At 39.1% G+C, this 19,760-nt stretch overlaps 1 protein-coding gene across 5 annotated transcripts; it reads left to right on the top strand.

Moving 5' to 3' along the window:
- Nucleotides 1–1,596: 1,596 nt before the first annotated feature.
- Nucleotides 1,597–18,953, top strand: LOC111673361 (protein tyrosine phosphatase non-receptor type 7). 5 transcript variants are annotated; one of them, XM_023431118.2, is made up of 12 exons: nt 1,597–1,756; nt 7,992–8,128; nt 9,141–9,306; nt 9,833–10,013; nt 10,165–10,249; nt 10,345–10,424; nt 14,878–15,015; nt 15,292–15,483; nt 16,401–16,594; nt 18,016–18,129; nt 18,220–18,304; nt 18,450–18,953. In XM_023431118.2, exons 3-12 carry the CDS (start codon nt 9,200–9,202, stop codon nt 18,534–18,536), a joined length of 1,263 nt encoding a protein of 420 aa, XP_023286886.1. In that variant the 5' UTR covers nt 1,597–1,756; nt 7,992–8,128; nt 9,141–9,199; the 3' UTR covers nt 18,537–18,953. The 5 variants fall into 5 exon arrangements, with proteins under 5 accessions (XP_023286886.1, XP_023286885.1, XP_087025976.1 ...); XM_087169850.1 differs by lacking the exon at nt 1,597–1,756 and adding an exon at nt 5,972–6,199; XM_023431117.2 differs by lacking the exon at nt 7,992–8,128.
- Nucleotides 18,954–19,760: the final 807 nt, after the last annotated feature.

Raw genomic sequence — 19,760 nt, 5'->3', positions numbered from 1 at the left:
GCTTGCAGGTTACTGTAATGTTGGATTTCTTTTCATTAAAAATTAATTTCTGATTTATTTTTGACAGAAAATGCCAGTAAAATGTCACTGTTGCTACATGCAGCTGCTAAAATGATTTAAAAATTAGTTTTTTCATGTCTGTGTCATGTTGACACTCAGGCTGGACATTGAAACTAGTGAAATATGTCAGTTTTATGTAATGTTGCTGGTATGATGTCAATACGACAACCAACAGGGCCTTGCTAAATTTGCTGGGGGATGTGCGTCATGGCATGAAAAATAGGCGAGACGCAGAATCTCTAGCTCATGTGACGCACCCGTTTACATGTGTGCCTAAATGAAAACAAAGATACTCCGCAGCCGCAATGTACACGTCACACAGCCAGTGTGTTCCTGGCCTTAAACAGTGGAGATAACAGCTGAAGAGAAAAGCACTGGTTGGATACTCCTGACTTAAAAGAAAGAAGTTTACAATGACCTACAGTACACGCTGCACTATAAAATTTTCATAGGAACGGTATTTTTTTGTTTGTATGGTAACAAATTAATTATTGGTTAAAAAGGTTGTATCTTCTAATGTCAAGTGCAGTACCTGATGCTCCTTCATCGTGGAATATAGATTGTTAACTCAGTACATTAAACTATGATATGCTAGCTCTTCCTAGCTAGCATCATAAAGCCACACACAGCTAGAATAACACTGGATATTTAGTATAAATCTTAGTGTAGAACTAGAATTTGAGAAAGTTGAAAATTCACAATCTAATGTGATATAGTTGACATGATATGATGGCATAAAAACATAACCTGGACGTGCTACGTTAAATTCGATGTTGGAGATTCATTACATCAGGTCTCATTGAGTCATCCTGGCCTTCCATCTTGTGTCACTTTACTTTCCTTCATGCAGTGTGTTGTCCACTTTCATTTTACCAAGGAACCATTAATTTAACATCTGAACATTACTCATGTGAAATGGTGATCGACACAATACCACGAGAAGAATAACATGGAGCAACAACAGCCACTAACAGGCCTGAACATCATCAGCAACTGGTACCTCACAGCTCTGAAAAATCACCAGATGTCCCCCGCGGCGTGATTATCCTCTCTTCTGATACAGAGCTGTGGTGAACAGTCTCTTCTATTAATTTTATTTCTATGGTGACTGCTAATAACACTAGCAGGTTAGCCTTCCTGACTGCGTCCCGATAGGACTGTATTCTGCTGCTGTTCATCTGACAGCTGGAGAGAAAAAGACGTGGAAAATCAGTTTATACAGCCCCACTGTGAAAAACTGCTGATGGCTTTACACACACACACATACACACACACACACACACACACACACATATATACACACACACACACACAAAAGATACACCGACACACAAGAACAAATACACAGAAACAATGTTGAAGCCTGTAGCGTGCGGTCTAAAGGGGACCCATAACCTTGGATGAGGGGAATAGAAAGTGTATGTGTGTGCGAAAAAGAGTGTGTGCATGCGTATGTGTGTGTATGTGTGTGTGTGTGTGTGTGTGTGATAATGAGAGAGTGGGTGGGTGCAGAAAAGGAAGTGCCAGAGAAGGTAGAAGTAAAGACAACGACAGAAAGCAACAGCAACAGATGAGAGAAGAGGAAGAAGAGAAAAGCGAGACGAGGACCAAAAAGAAGAAAGGGTGAGGAAGACGAAGAAGAAGAAGAAGGGAAAGAAGAGAGGAAGGATCGAAGGAGTGAACCAAACACACAAAGGTGAGGAAGAGGAGTGATGAAAACTTAGTAACCTGAAGGATAACTTTGAATGGATAGGTGGATGAATACAAACATGTAGAGTGAAATGTTAGCTCAAAGTCTTTGTGATGAACATTATTTATATTTTGTAATCTCAGTTGCAGTTCATTTTACAACAGAAAACTTTTTTTATATTCTCTACAAGATCATCATCACTCTATCATTGTGAAAATTATAATGTTGTATTTTAATCATCAAAGGTGGAGGAAATAGATTCTTTAGTCAAGTAGAAAATGCTTTATACTACAGCCTGATAATTACAGTATCACTTACAGAGTACATATGAGGTAAAGTGACTAGTACTGCACTGAAGTGCAGTTTGGAGGCACTAATACTTGAGTATTTCCTTTTTATGCTACTTGATTCTTCTTAACTGACAGTTATAGTTACTTTTCAGGTTAAGTTTTACATAAAAAAATATATAATCATCTTTTGTGATGTATTGTTGAACAGTATGTAAAATTTTTCAAATTTAGCTCACCTTGAAAATGTTACATGTTAATGCATGAGTAAAATTATAATCTAATAATATATGTGACAAGTAAAACACTCTTAATGGTGCACCTTTACTTTTGATATTTTAAGTAAATTTTGCTCCTGATACTTTAAAAATATTTGGAATACATGGCGTTTACTTGTAGTGGAGTATTTTTATGTTGTGATATTACGTCTTTTATAGAAGCAAAAGATTTGAGCAATTCTTCAACCACTGATTGCAGCCCAAATATTACAGTATAATTATTACCAGGTATCCTCAAAAATAATGCAGTTTTACAATTTCAATACAACATTTCAATAAGGGCAATAAGAATTTCAAAGACTATGACTCAAAATGTAGTTGTGACGGGCCCCTAACAGCTCCGGGGCCCCAGTGCAGTGAACTTGCTGCACCGTGAACATTTATGCCATTTCATCCATCCATCTATATTTGAAACCAACCAAGGTCCAGTATGAAACTTGAAGCCTGCATTACACATGCATTGAGAGTGATGTAGGAGACATATTGTATCCAGTAGTTAAACTTTTAAAATTTAGAATAATAACATGATATTCATAGATTCTGAGCTTGTTTTCTCGATATAATAACTTTGTTAATCAGAGATCTGATGTGCCAAGCCAGTATGCATATGGAAACTTCTAGTGCTGTAAACTGAAAATGTCAACACATCATAGAATATTTCACTCAAGGGCTAACTCAGGCAAAAATCAGAAAGCCTTCATGGTTACCAAATGATACACGAGAAGAGCAGATTATCTGGACTGTGTGTTACTTGCAACTTAGTACACGAGGTTCAGTCAAAATAGTTTTCTCCTATGTCCTTATCTCGGAATAACAAAAAATTGTTTTCTCCTGATAATATCTCATAGATAAAAAAATTTGCACATATGGCCTTTCTCAGCTTCCGTAGACCATGTTTTGAAAAGTGTTTTTATTTATCTTTGAATGTGCCTGGAGAGGATCTTTAAGCAGAATTATAATGAGTTGTTTACTTCACAGCTGTTACTTTAATTTTTCCATTTCCTGCTCTGTCTTTTAGCTTCTGCTGATTATAAGTACATATAAATAAAACGTGGCGGTCCTGATTGGTTCACACATACACTTCTCAAAGTTGGGAACATGTGATCCACATTTTGAGGAGGGTCATGTGACTTGATGCCTCACAGATATAAGATTAAAAATACAGTCTTTGGCACAAAGTAATGTTTGGCATTAATTACCTTACAGCTAGCTCAACTAGGTTCCTGTGTGCTGCAGCAGCAGGTTATTAGGCAGAGATCGCACTGATTTTTACTTTGTTGGACTGGAGTCGGATTTTTATCAACATGAATTAAAACACATTTAACATATAAATATAATGTGTATTTTATTAATAATAGAATATGAATATTCAGATTGTTACACAACAATAATCCCAGGTTTTATAAACTTGGACTGTGTGTAACAGTGTAACTAAAACCAGATGAGTCTCCACTGGAAAAATAACCGTATTAACATCTTATTCTGTTATGATATGAATATTGTTAGAAACATGTATGAAAACACACCAGTCACCATAACATTATTATACTATTACAACATGAAACATGACCAGCTGATCCCAGAGCTGCGCAGGAGAACTGATCTAATCAGCCACTGTATAAATCATGGTTCATGTTCATCCAACTGCTGCAGCTGAAAATCTTCCAGCTCTGTCAGTCCTTCACGCTGCATCTTAGATCATAAAAACCGCCCAGGTATTTGCTAAAATACAGGTGCAAGGTGATTACAAAGAGTGACCCTATAAGGATAAGCGGTATGGATAATGGATGAATGAAAGGAGTGAATGACAGAGTTGCAGCATTTAAAGTGTGTAATTTTGTTATTACATTGTGGCCTCAAAAATTCCACAATGTAATGGGAAAATTAGGGTTCATGGCATCTACGCACAATACAACACTCAACACACATGCAAAAATGATAATTGAGCAGCTCTGCAGCTCAGTGATGATGCAAAATGTCATGAAATGAAATCTGAATTTACTGCTGATTACTCTGTAAAGTACTGAGTGTCTGTGATATAGGGAGGAGTGAGGGAGTGATTTCTGACACGGCCCTGCAAATTGACTGTTCACTAAGCCCCAGTGGATGGCTGACAGTGCTTACACAGCACCATGTAGCCTAATGATGCAAAAAAAGCCTAAATGCTAACGCCAACAGGTCCCAAGTAAAATATCATCTTCCTCACCAGTTAATAATCCAAGTTATGTCTTTCTAGCTAAATGTCTTCTACATTTGCTATATAAACAATAATGTGCTTGGACAAACAACACAAAAGTTACATTTATGCTTTATTGTTCATATTTTCACACAATCTGCTTTTACAGTTTACAGGAGTGTAAACTTCACAACATCTGATAAATAGTACGACAGAGGTGCTAACATTAGCATAAACTCTGATGTTACGGCAACTTGGATGTTCCAGTCCAGAATGAGGCTTTGTCTAATGATACTGTAACCATGGATGGATTACACAGATATAAACAGAGAGCCTCTGTTAATATTCCTTTTGGAAAGCCAATCAAAGTTAAGACACAAAACGACTACACAAACATACAAACCATCACCGACATAAAACAACCACAAAACAGCTACATCTCGAGCACAACACGCCCGCTATGTTTGTGGTGGTTTTGTGAGTTTTGTTGAGGGTTGGGGGGGGGTTTCACATGTCTGTGCCCCCCAAACAACGATGCATTGAGCTAATTATTTGCTAACCCTCAGCCTTTGGTAATAAGCCAGGCATGCTAACATTAGCAGCTGATCGTAAAAAAGACATAAAAACGCTATTTATGTCTTGTTTTTGGAAAGGCTGAAAAAGGACCAGTCAGGGTATCTGACTGCAGCTCCATGTGCACCGCATCAACATGCTTAGCTACTGTTGCTAAGCTATGATTGGTCATTTGCTGTTTAGGGAGTTCAGCAAATATCCAGCATCAGTAGCTTTAGGGGTTGCTGCTAGGCTTATTTAAGACGACTAAACAAAGTAATAAGTTTATGGTTCAAAGTTCAAAAGGGTAGAATTTTCCATTGTGGACTGAAGAGTGAAAAACAATGCGGAGGTGTGAGGTTGAGTCACTGTTTGCTCATAAAAAAGGTTGATTTTTTTTTCATACTTCCTCTGTGGTAAATAGCCATAACTGTCAGGGAGAGCAGGTTTATATTAGTGTTTGTTATTTTGTTGTGCTGTATGAATGGGTGTTATGCATGTTTTTGTGCTGCTGGTGTTAGCGGTGTGTGTTGTATGATTTGATATGAATGATTCATGAGCAGCTGTTCTTGGTGTGTTAATAATCAACGCCTGGAGCATCTCTCTGTCTCTCTTTCATTATCTCTCTCTCTATCTTCATTCGTTCTCTGACTCATTTTCTCTCTGTTTTCTCTCTCTCTCTCTCTCTCTCTCTCTCTCTCTCTCTCTACTGAACACTTGGAATCAGGGTAATAACGGCCAGAAAAACAGGACATGTCTATTCCTGCTGCTTTTTCTCTCTCCTTCACCACATATACTGTTGTTTTCTCCTTCACTATCACTTTCTCTCTCACCCCCTTTTTCTCCTCGTTCACTTGTTTCTTCTTGCCCCTGGTCTGTCAGTAAGTCATTGATTTCATTCGAAGAGGGCGAGGAAGAAACAGAGAACTCCCTTCTCTTCACTGGTTCGTTAGTAAGTTAGTAAGTTAGTTAGTTACCTGCTCAGTTAGTCAGTTGGTTAGTTGGTTAATTAGTCAGGTGTGTGAGCTGTGAGGTCAGTTAATGTTGTTGTAGGTGAGCTGGAGAAAGTGAGCAGCAGCTCTAGTATCAAAGGAGGATTCACATCTTACTACCCAGAATTACACACATACAGAACACCATGGCTGTCAAATAACTGGTAAGCCTGATCAATACATTTGCTATTAACACTTACTGACAGGTGTCATTACTTTATTTTTTAAATCTGATCTCTTGAAAACTTTCTGTAACTGCTCTAGTTTGTCTCATCTGACATAAAAATGTGGTTACATGTGTTTGATCCAGTGAAATCAGCAAAACTAACATATTTATTAACATTAAAATGATAATTAAAATGTTTTTATAAACTGTTAGCGAATACAAATGAAGCCCTACAGCTCCCCTACAGGCTGCAGTGTTCATTACAGCCACAATGAATAGAAACGCCAACAACTCTAACCACGGGTCAGGATCTTGGTTGTCATGGTTACAGTAATAAACACGCAGACTGTACTGAGAGTGGTGTACCCTACCATCATCGCCACGGTTACAATAACAATGGTCATGGTTCGGGTAGGTTTAGGAAAAGATGGTGATTTGGGTTAAAATAAGTAATTCCTCAACATTAGATAACCTTTGTTGTCATAGTTACGATGATAACAACATGGTTAACTTTGTTGAACGGTCAACGGATATTAGAAACAACATCAGCTACTTCTTTCACAGTGGAATCGAACACCACTCTCCTGTGTCATATTCATCCATCCACCACAACCTCCTCCTGACATGGACTGTCTCTCTTTATCTTAGTCACCGCACTTTTCCCTTTGCTCATGTCATGATTACTACAACCACTAGATGTCCCTTAGCAACCATGGGTCATTATAATCTAAAATCTAGTTGTAGCGTTGTACTAGCAGTGGAGCTAAAAATGAAGTTTGTCCTGAGGATGAGAAGGTCATGGGGTCATTCAAATCTAAACCGTTAATCCTCTGGGAAGCAGGAATCCAGCACATACCAGGAAAACCTGACCATTGGAAAATAATGTTTTTCCTGATTATGAGCCGACAGGAAATGTAAAAGTCCCAAACCATTGTGTCAAAATGTAGACTATTTGAGAAATGAGAACTAAATGTGTGTGGAAGCTCCTTAATGGTTCATTGAAAAGATTCTGGAGCATTACCGTATGTGGGTAAATGTCTGATAGATACACAACGTTTGCTAATGAACTTGCTATATGCTAGTTTACGGGCGTTGATGCACCCACATTAACGAGCAATAAGTGGTGGAGGTGCTGTCATACTGAAGGTGTTAATTGCAGTGCGTTTTCTGAAGGTCAAACTGAAGCCTTCATGAGTCTCCTACATAGCTGCTGGTTCATGTGATAGATTTCTTGGTAAACTGATCAATGTGGACTTAGTTGTGAATTGGAGCAAGACTCAGGATGTGATGGTGTTTCTTAAGAAAACAAGAGCAGACAAGAACTGACAAACACAGGATTCATATCTCTAATTATTTGTCATATTCAGTTACATCAGTCACTTCAGGCTCTGGCTGTTTTCATACAGATAAAACAACTTCCTCTGCTCATTATGCTTCTTTTATGTGGAATTCAGTTCTTTAAATAAGAATAGAAAATACTGGAATTCATCAGTTTGGACTTTATGTTTGAGTGTGCTGTCTGTGTTTGTGTTGTGTGTTGTGCTTTGAGTCATTGTGGGTGTGCTGACTTCCTGATATGAGGAAACTCTCTTCCGATGGAGACACACTGAAACGTTTCGGATCCAAACCAATGTGGAAACACACTGAATCACACACACACACACACACACACACACACACACACAGACACACACAGAGCTTACTCATTATTTTAATCTCTTCATCAGAGTTCAGGCAGGTCGAGTTTGTAGGATAACATGTGTTCTTGTTTGTGAATTGACTGATGGCAGATCTGTGGAGTCTGACAGCAGCTGCGGCTCGTCGTCGCATCAATAATTCACTCGTCACGTCAAACTTCCTTCATTGAGGCTGGTGACAACAACAAACTGATTCCATTGCAAGAGCTGCCAGAAGTAACACGTGGAGTGTGAGCGTAACTTCTCATTTTGTAAGGGAGCTCCTTAGTGACAAAACCATCACATAAGTTCAGAGCAGATCGTTTTTTGAGTTGAAATGGATCTGACAAGTGAGACTCCAGAGACTTGAGAAAAGACAAAATGGTGAGTGCGATCAGTATTTTAGTTTTTAGAGAAGTGTTTACTGCTGCTGGAAACATTGAGGCTCAGCCAGACAGGAAATGTGCCATAAAACCAAAACTAGGATCTAAAAGAGGCTAAAAAGCTCTGTAAAGTTGCAGAGTTGGTGAACATCAACACAGCAAGTGACCTCTTTCATATAATGTAGTCATTTCATTGAATGTTGATTTAACTGCCTTAAAAATATATTTATGTTGTCATTTTATATGTTTTGTTTGCATACATTATTTATATGATTTATTTTACTATATATACTTTTATTGGCTTTATGTAGGACGTAGGAATTAGTTTTCCCCTGTTTTGCATGGGGACCCTTTAAGTTGTTACATTTATCTTCAGAAAAACACACGAAGTTCAAAGAAAGTTAGTTTTTGAACTCCGTTAAGGTTTAAGTTAAAGGTGACACACTGCCTGTTTTTAAGGTTTATCTTTGGTCCATTTATTCCCTCTTGGTCATGTGCGTTAGTGCTCTTAGATGTGCAGACGATGATTAATTCATCAGTAACAACAAATCCTGGTGTTGTCTATTTCCTGGAGCAAGTGACAGTTGATATAATAGATATATTGGTGGAGTTTTAATTTAGTCTTAAACTCAAATTGTGGAAGAGTTGAAATTGTTTTTAGCTGAGTCCAGAATCTCTCAAACAGACACTCAATAGTTTACAATACAGTTAGCAGTAATATGAAATATATGACACTTAGGAAGTCAGCAGAAACTCTAATAGCTTACATGTTGTTTCTTAAGGAGGAACAGCGCCCCCCTCTGTTTTTGTGGGTACAGCAGTTTTCCTGCGGATTCAGTGGGTCACAGTGCAAAACGCTCTCTCTCTCTCTCCCCTGCAGCACGATGTTGTGATGAACACCTAAGTCCGACTCAGACACACAGAAACACCAAACACACTATGAGTATGTCGGCAGTGCCCCCAGCCTCCCCTCCCACTGAGGACCCAACCACACCCCCACCGATGACCACACCTCCTCGCAAAGCCTCAGTCCGCCTGCAGGAGAGGTGGGTATTCACCACACACACAGCCTGTGTGTATTGAAAATATCATAATGTCTATCTATTTTCACTTTTCCAAGATATTTTGACCACCTTCCAAAGATAGTCCCCTTTTCAAATGTACTTATTTTCTAACCTCCTTGGTTTACTAAAGTGATCACATGTATCCCAGATTTCTAAAAGATCTCTTTCAAAATATCCTCACGTTTCACAAGTGTCCTCACTTTACAAAAAGATACAGAAATGTTTTTACTTTTCAAAAGTGTTAAAAGTCCTGTATACGTTTCCAAAATGTCTTCACCTTCCAAAGATGTGGTCATTTACCCGCTATTTTTAAATTTCCTCCCTTTTAAAAATGTCCTCTTTTTATAAAAAAAATCCCTGTTTTTCTAGAAACATCCTTATTGTGTAAAATTGTCCTTACTTTTAAAAAAAGTTAAAAAAAAAAGTTCTCATGTTCTGTGGGTGGTATACAAACAAACCTTGTCACTGGGTTTTTTTTTTTGTTGTTTTTTGGGCTCTTTTTTTGTAGGCGGGGCTCCAACCTGTCGCTGCTATTGGACATGAACAGCCTGGGGGTGGAGCCTGTCTGCTCTGTTTCCACCCCAAAGGAAGTGTGGCTTCAGCTGCTTCACACCTCCACCCGACCGCTCACACACACACTTCTGCAGCAGGCCGCCATGGACACAAACACACTGAATGTGGAGTACCAGGTAAAAGTTATGTGCAGTATATAAGTGTCCCAAATCCACATTATCCACAATATATACAGACTAACTCTTAAGTTTTGATTCTGTACTGGAGAAAAAAAAGAGATGAGGTGTGCTTGTTTAAACATCCAGCCCGTCCCTGTCTCCTCCACAGAAGATCCCTATGAACTTTGTGAGCACTGCAGAACTTGACATTCCAGGACACACGATGAAAGACAGATATAAAACCATCCTACCCAGTCAGTGACTCACCTGTCGTTCAGTACTCAGTAGAAACACAGTAGACACTGTTTTCACTCTTGTTTATCATTGTTGTTTGTTGTTAACTGTTTAGACCCTGAAAGCCGGGTGATCCTGAGGAGCCCAGAGGAAGAGGCAGGACCAGACCGCTACATCAACGCCAACTACATCCGGGTTAGAGTCTAACGTTATTTCATACAGAGTGAAGTTACTTTGCAATTTGTGGTGTTTCTGTATGGTGAAACAAGCCCCTTCATGTTGCGGTCTGCAGATAGAGCTGACTGTTCCTGTTCATCTCTGTAGAAATGAGTTTTTAGCAGTGATGTCTTCTTGTCGACCAGTCTGGAATTTTTCTATACTTACTGTTAAAATGACATATTTTAAATGGAAGTTTTGTATTGGGTTTTTTTGTAGTAAACAATTCACACATTTTGTTTAATGCAACAGTTTACAGATGACATAAATATTCAATAGCATCAGGTAATCAACACATGGTAAATTCTTGCCAAAAGTATGTGGACACTTGAACATGCCACCCATGCAGTGCATGCACGTATTATGTATGCATTGAAGATGATCCATGTAGATGATCTGGTCTGTTTACTGATAATAAAAACAGGAAAAAGCATTTCACCATGGTAAACAGGAAGTTTAGCAGAAATGGCTTCAAAGATAAATAGGCACATATAAGTAATTCTCTTAAAATCCATCCAGTTAACTTGTATTAATCACAGTGATGGGTTCTTGTACCAGCATTCAAGATTAAAATTACCACCTTGCAGTTGTATGCCTCCACCACTCAGACTAGTTTCAGATTACATCCCTTTTTATCCAGAATCATATAAAAAGTCTTAAGTTATGGTTAAAAAGTGTTTTGTGAGGTCACATTAACCTTGACCTTTGACCACCAAAATCAAATCAATTCATCCTTCAGTCCAAGTGAACATCTGTGCCAAATTTGAAGTGATTCCCTTGAAGGAAGTTCCGTCAACGTTACTGAGATATCATGTGCATGAGAGAATGGGATGGTGCGGAGGCATAATAAAACACTGGAATGAATAAGTCAAGCTGATGCCTGCATATACAGGGTGTCACCATCATCTAGAATAGTTTAAAAATTAAGACAAACCAGTCTGGCAGAAATTTGGTCTGATTCTAAAATTAGTTGTGGGCGACAGATTCAAGGCTGAAATCATGGTGAATCAGTCCAGCTTCAAAGAGACTTGAAGGTGGTCTTCTGTCATTCATTTTGAGATATCATTTACGTGGGAATGACAGATGGAGTTTGGAATCATCAACATGGCAGTGAGCAGATAATCAGACGTAGGGAGGTTGTGTCTTAAAGAAGAGAAGGGGATCTAGCACAGATCCTTGTGGTAACCTGGTAGAAAGAAAGTGAACCCAGGTTCAGATTAGGAGGATTTGGAGACACACAGCTGGTACAAAAATGAGTTGAAAGTTGTGTAACTGAGTCACATGCTACATGGATTTGATAATGCAGATGTTTATATGCACTTCAAAAGGATTATAATGGTGACTGGACTGCTCTTAAATGGAAGTTTTCTAATCTTTGATACTTTCACATCACTCCCATACACATAAACTGATGGAACAGCCATCAGGGGGGCAGTATTTTGCACAAGGACACTTCAACACACAGACTGGAGGAGCCATTTTATTTTATTTTGTTTTGTTTTATTATTTAGTCGCAGATTAAATGAGTTTAGTGAAGAAAATTTGTTTCCTTCTGTGTTTTATTAAAAAGAAAACAAGCTGATAGAGTGTGACAACGCTGTCACTCAGCTTGGGCGTCTTCTGGTTTGTGTGTGTGTGTGTGAGTGTGTGTGTGTGTGTGTGTGTGTGTGTGTGTGTGTGTTTGTGTGTGTGTGTGTTGGACAGCTAAACAAACAGAAACTCAGACATGAGCCATCGGTTTGTCAGCGTGGGAGTCTGACAACCAGGAAAACCACAGGAAGTGAGGGAGGAAGTGACACGTCCCTAACTCACCCCCCCCTCCCCCCATCCTTCCCCCCCGGCCCACGCATCCCTCACACTTTGCAGCCTCAGCGCCATGTATGTGTGTTTTTAAAGCAGACACCTGCTGCAGTTTATTTAATACAAGAAGAAGATACAAACACATACACATTTATTTACATGTATAAACTTTACAGGTAAACACGTTCCTATGGGTAACTTACTGCAGAGGTGCTCGGTGGTTGGTACTGATGAACAGAACAGTCTTAATCATTCACTTCCTGTCTTACGAGGTCAGAGATGTAGGGTAGTTTCAAAAATGGAGGGGACATGATGAAGTTCTGGGTGTCTTGATTCAGTTAGACAAAAAAAAAATGCTTTTACATACATTTATATCAACCTGGCAAATAAAACATAATGAAGTCCACCCTTAAGTCGCACAGCATGTGTAAGTCATTAGTCAATAATGCACCAAATCTACTAAGAAATAAAATTTGACAGTCTTATGGATAATAATTAAGGCTTTCTTTACATCTTTAACCACAATAAAAGAATCAAGTCAAATAAAACCCAGTAGAGCAAATGCCTCTGCCAGGGAGAAATGTTGATGATAACGTAGAAAAATGCTCTGATAAAACAAAACTGGATTCATCCCTTTAACTGGATCAGCACCAAAATGTAATGAGTTCTTCCCTGGTCCTTCCCCCATCCCTCCCCCACGTTTGATGCAAATTGGTTCAGAACTTTTTGTGTAATCCTTCTGACAAACAAACAGACATGGCATAAACCATAACCGCTGAGGTAAACACAGTTTTATTCGTCAAAAATCAGTTTTGAGTTGTGTCTTTAGCCTGGATTTTTTTTAGAATATAAATGACATTTTTTCATACAAAGGTGTCAGTTTGCCACAAACATCGGTTACTGGATTTTCTCTGAAGAAGTAAATTAACGTCAGTCAGAATAAACACTGTAATAAAATGGGACCAGGATCAGTGGGCAGTGCTATAAAGTGACTATCTGTGTAAGTTCAAGTTCGTCTGTGTCACCTTTTTAAATAAGGTGACACAGACTGTTGTGTTTAACCAGGGAGTACAGACAAACCGTGTTTTTTAGCCTGATTCCAGGCAGATAGTTTCTGTTTGTTTCAGTCTGACTGAAAGAAGAAGAAGCTGTAAGTTTGCCCCAATATGCGTTGTTTTCCTCGAGTCCTTGTTTCTCCAAATCTCTACAACGAACGTGGAGAGTGCAAAGTTGGCGTGACCCGTGAAGGCCACATTTTTGAGAAATATGTTGAAGTATACTGGACTTAACCTAAATGATGCTTTAAGAGTTATTTTCCAAAAACACACAGTTAGTGATTTGTTGTGTTACAATCCTACACGTGTTTAGTCACTTTGGTTTAGGTTAGAGAAGGATTCTAGTTTTAAACACATCCTCAGCTGTACTTGAAGTCATTCTCACAGTTTATTATTTAACCAAGATCTGTAACAATCTTTAACATAAGCCTGTGTAAACATGTTTTATGCCACAAGCAGCTGTTGTAGGGAAACCAATGAAATACTTTTATTCAGCAGGTACAGTATGTTCAGAATGAATATTTTGCTGACTGGTACAGTCATTAAAACATTTCTTTGTTGTGTTAGTCTGTGTATCATTCAAGCAGCAGTACACGTCTTTCTAAATAGATCTGCTGTTCCAAATCAGTAGCATGTGAACATTGGGACAGCGTTTATGTTGCCTGAGAAGCAAAACTGAGGGCAAAGAGTTCATGCTCACTGTTGTTGTGCGTACACAGGAAAAATCAGAGGTGACTCAGACGCATTTAACATGTCGATCAGCTCTGCTCTCTCATCTAGAGTTTGGCAGCTGGACAGATGTTCACAGAAACACAGGGGGTAAAAATAACGTTTTGAAAATTATGTTTTCATTTGAACATTTAGATCCAGATTTGACTAATTCAGTTTTTTACTTCATTATAGTTGAATTTATTTTTTAAAACAATTTTCTTTGATTTTGCAAACCTAAAAAAATACTTTAAATCCAGTTTAAATCTAGTTTTAAAACTGAACAACTTAAATTCAAAGAGAGAAATTCATGTACATGGTTTTCAAAGTAAAATACAGGTACATCACTGTTGTGAATTGAGTTCAACATTGAAGGAGCCCTGTGGAGTTTTCTGATACTGATACACAAACAACAGTTATGTTCCCACCACACTGTGTGAATCCTTCAGTGAGAACAAATCTACTGAATATATTTTGTTTTTCTTCATAAATCGTTCTCAAAGATGATTTTTCTTTAAGCTTGAAAACTGTTTTGTTCACTGATGTTCAGTAGTGTCCAGTCTTCTTCTTCCCCCTTCTTTGTTGGTACTTTGCTGTGTATCATGGCATGTTGCTGCCCCCTGTAGGTCAGTGGTATAGTGTGAAACTACTGGCATGAACTGCATCTCCTACAAAAAACATTGCATCGACTCTTTAAAAAGAAAACTGCTCCATGGTTATTTGGCTTCTCTTCAACTCCATATCTTTACATTTCTTAATGATTCGTTTGTGCTGCTATTTGCTCATCACTCACCTGTGCAGCACATTGACCTGCACTCAGCTGTGTGAACGGAGCTGTACAGTTGTGACAGCCAGTCTGTGTGCTGCAGGGTTACAGAGGGGCTCAGAGGGCCTACATCGCCACCCAGGGGCCGATGGTTCACACTGTGGGGGACTTCTGGGACATGGTGTGGCAGGAGAGGAGCAGCATCATCGTCATGGTTACCAGACTCAAGGAGAACAACGAGGTGAGGAGACGCTGCCCCTCCTCTCTGTTTTCAATCATATCTTCCTTTTCTTGACTCCTGACTTGTCCTGAAAGTGTTTTACTTACTTAGTAAACTTAATATTACATTCATTTAAGTACAATATCTCCTTCTGAAATGTAGAGTAGCAGTATGAAGTAGCATAAAATGGAAATAACAATGATAACAAGTACCTCCAAACTGTACTGAAGTACACAAGTACAGATTCATCTGAGTAAGGAACAGAAAGATGAACACCTGACTGTATGTTTGTTCCAGAAATGTGAGCTGTACTGGCCTCAGCCGACGGAGAGGACAACAAGGGTGAAGGAGGAGGATGAGGAGGACGAGGAGGGGCAGAGGGAAGAAGACGAGGAGGAAGGAGAGACGGGTCGATTCGGCAGATTCTGCCTCAGAGTGAGAGACAGCCAAGAGAAAGACGGGTTCACTGTCACTGACATGGACATCCAGGTACAAACACATGTTTGTGTACTATAACCCTCTCTGACTGAATTATCAAATGATAGGATATAAAATGCAATACAATAGAATACTATCATATTTTCATATATTCAGTGATGTGTTTGTTCACTGACACATCTTCAAACATATCAGAGTAAAATATCTGTGTGACAGAATCTGTTCAGTGAATTGTGTGAATGTGACCACAATCTGCTGGAAGTGACCAGAAATGACTTATGTTCCCCGGCTCCTTGTACAGCAGTTACACTGGACCTCTGCATCGAAAACATCAGCACAGTCCACATAGAACTATGCTAACTAGGTCACTTCATCCCACCTGGACAGGTGAATTAAAAAAAAAAAGAAAAGCTGTAGCTTCCTGTGAAACAGCTCTGCCCACTGGATGTGACATCTTCTGTAAAGATGATAAAGATTATTGGTTATCGGTTATACAGTTAATGAAATAATGATGCTTCAGTTGTATGGAAGATGGTTGTAATGTGGCACAGAACCTGCTTTTAAATCTTTCTCTATAATATCAAATATTTGTAACTAAATGAGCTGATTAAGAAAAAAAGAAAGTTTGCCATGGTTTTTAAAGTTCAAATGAAAATAACTTTTTTTCTGCTGCAGCAAATTTATCTGCTTTTCAAACCACATCCTGTGCTGAGTGAGATAAACATCATTTTTGGTTTCATGACAGCACCAACTGTTTTTAATTAACCAGTTGAAATACTGTTCTGCATCTACGCAGATAGATGTATATAGTTGCATCTGGTGTCTGAATGGGAATAAATCCCTGCAGCAGGTTCATGAAAATGGAGTCGCATGTTACAATGTCCACATACTTTTGGCCACGAAGCGTATCATAGTGTCTGTGCATCTGTATGACAATGACATTTTACTATTTGTGTGTGTGTTTACAGCTGTATTCAGAGCGTCGTCCCGTCAGACATTACTGGTTCACGTCTTGGCCTGACCACCACATCCCACAATGCACCGCTCCTCTGCTGAGACTGGTGGAGGAGGTCGAGTTGTACAGCAGGTCCCTCCTATCAACTAGCTTTCAGCCAATCACAGACCCCGTCACTGGTCCCGGACCAATCATCGTCCACTGCAGGTTGGCTCCTTATTAAATGCAGTTTTTGGTGCTTTCACCAGCTCTTCCTCGGCAGAAAAGGATTGTGGGAGTATTGAAAAGAGAAAACTCAGAGTTTAGGTTAAACTTAAACAGCTGCATGATCTTGTCTCTTTGTTTTATAATATAGAGACTGATGGTCCTGAGGAGACTACTTACTGTGCTGCATGAATATCTTCTGCACTAAGATGTAACTGATCGTAATGCTGTGGTTTTATTGGCTTACTTGCAAATACACCACAGACATTGGTTTAGCAAGAAAATCAAAAAAAAATCTGCTCGCAAAAATTATGTAAATGAAAAAAAAGAAAACATAAATCCATGAAATCCATCTGCATTATCTCGCCCAACCAGCAATGTTGGTCAACCACAGGTGATGAAGACCTGTAGTCAGCTGAGACATCCTTAATAAAAGTGAAGGGGATCTCTTGTGTTGTAATTTCTGCTCAGGACAAAGTCACCTAAATGATTACAGAATGTAATTGGTTTACACAGTGTTTGCTAACGAGCAAGGTATACAGAAGCAATGTCACATGACCTGTTCACTTTACTGTATGTGAAACTTATAGAGATAGTTGTCATAAGGTTATGTAACAAAAAATATCTAAATAACAAAGAAAAAGTCATCAAGAAGTATTTGACTAAACATTATAAAAGTTATAACTTCTTTCTCAAACTAAGAACCCTTTTCTTGAAAATTTAAATCTAATTCTATTTTTTAGTAAAAAAGAAAAAGAAAACATATACCGAATAACAGTTGTCAGTTTTATACTTTGGACCATAAATAGTAAAAGAAACTAAATTATACTGATTTTGCGCTTGAAAAATGTTCCCCTCACACTGGCCCTAATAACTAATATATAGCACAGTGAGATAAATGAGTAGAAATGAATTTCCCAGTTGTGGGATTAATAAAGTTAATCTAATCTAATCTAATCTAAATGTAACGTTTGTGGTAAAAACACTGGTATGAATGAGTGTTTCCACCTTTGGAAATCACTCAGTAGTTTTCTCTTCTAGCTCAACACATTGAATGCTAGTATGAACACACTGTCTAGAAAACAGCAGAAGATTATGATCTTGGTCAGTGAACAGTAAAACCAACTGTGGTATGTTCAAAGCTTCTTCCTGTGTGAGAGAGTGGATAGTCGTAGATGAGCAGCCAACCACAGCTGAAAAGGTAGATGAAAGAGTCTGAGAGAGAAAGAGCTGTGGTGTGGACCTGACCAACTAATGCAAATAAGACCAGGTCCAAACCTGGTATCTGACTGGGCCGCGGTGTGTTAGCATTCAGGCTATTGTCAGTTTGTCTCAATTAACCTTTTCCACGGTTGATATCTCCTCCTCTCTTGTTCTTCTTCTTTCTTCTTCTTCTCTGTTGTTCCCTCCTCTCCTAATCTCAGTGCAGGTATAGGTAGGACAGGTTGTTTCATAGCCAGCAGTATCGGCTGTCAGCAGCTCAGAGAAACAGGTCAGGTTGACATCCTAGAGACGGTGTGTCAGCTCCGACTCGACAGGTGAGTGAAAATAAAAAAAACACACCTGTCTTCTCTCTTCTGTCATTTTGCCTTTTTGTTTACTGCATACCTCCCCATCGTCCTGTGCAGGGGTGGTATGATCCAAACAACAGAGCAGTACCAGTTCTTGTACTCCACTCTGGCCCAGTATAGCTGCCAGCTGCAACACAACCAGGTACCAAACCCCGCAGAGGGGCATTTAAATCATATTTAGAAACCTGAAAATTATCTGACCAACCAGACACTATTGCAACAGTGTATGATTTAGGTAAAAGTCATTAAATTGACATTTAAGGAAAATGTTTTCTCTTCATGAGCAGAATCAGAACCAGCAGAACCCAGAGGACCGAGTCAGCATACAGCTACAAAACCTCCAGCTGGACAACACACAGAACCATAGTAACTGATACCATACAGAACCTCCAGGGGGGCAGATGCACACCTAATGAAACCTGGGAGACCTCAGAACCAACACAACCAGAAAGATGGAAACAAGAGAACTTAAAGACAGAAAATGACACCAGCAGCAGACCCCAAAGACCTGATACACTTATGGATCAAGAGTTGGGGAACCAGCAGGAACACACAGGAACCCCAAAAACTCAGTGCTAGACTGGACATCAAGAGAGCCTGAAGAACCGGTGCAGCAGAGAACCGAGAGCATCATGTTGGTCCTGGAATGAAAATCTCAGAAAACAGGACCGAACCAAGAAGCTTGAACCAAAACAACCAAATAGAAAAAAAATCATGTCTACAAAATCTCCTTCCCAACATTAAAATCAGATGAAATCAAATGAAATAAAAAATAAATATTCTTTGACACAGTCATTGTGTTTTTTTAATTTTATTTTAATTAAAGATATTTACTTGCGTCTTTAATGGACTTTTTATTTCTATTTGTGGTCATTTTGTCTCTTTGTAGTTTTGCATCTTTTGTGGTTGCTTTGCCTCTCAGCATGATTCTTTTGTGTCTCTTTGTTGTGATTTTGTATGTCTTTGTAGTTGTTTCGTTTTATGATTGTTTTGAACCCACCCAGAAATGTTCAGTCAGTTCCTGCAGAGGCTCTGGGCCTCAGGCCCTCAGACCCCCCGTCCTGTGACCAGTAGGTGCATTCAGTAACCAGTCTGTAGCTGCAGGCAGGTTCATCAAGAGAATTCAGATTTGCAGCAATTGAGACAGAAGCACAAAATGAGAGGTAGGCAGCAGAGGATGTATGTCAGTGACCATAACAGGTACATACTGAGTCTCAGAGGCAGAACTCCGAGCCACCATATTGGTGCAATGTCTTTTCTGATATTTTAGAGTAACAGTTTGTGTTCAGTCTAAGCTGAAAGTACAGTTACTTAAGTCTCAGTCAGCACACCAATTGGGCAGAGGACCACCACCACAACCAGAAACCTTTATGTTTCTGCTAGTACCTGAACCCAGAGTCAGTGTCCAGAAACTTCAGTTCTTTGTTATTTCCATCCAGTCTGTCTCGTTTTTTTTTTCCCTCTGTGCTGGCTACAGTCAGAACCGGAGGAATATTGAATTGGGGTTGTCCACCTGTCTGTCCCATTTTCATGGACACAATATCTCAGTAATCCCATGGCTGAAATTCTTCAAAACTGGGATAAATGTCAACAGTATC

Source organism: Seriola lalandi, unplaced genomic scaffold, assembly GCF_002814215.2.
Source record: "Seriola lalandi dorsalis isolate HSWRI2012SDOR001 ecotype SW California unplaced genomic scaffold, Sedor1 jcf7180002054917, whole genome shotgun sequence".
NCBI classification, from domain to species: domain Eukaryota; kingdom Metazoa; phylum Chordata; class Actinopteri; order Carangiformes; family Carangidae; genus Seriola; species Seriola lalandi.
This window is presented reverse-complemented; position numbering and strand designations above follow the sequence as displayed.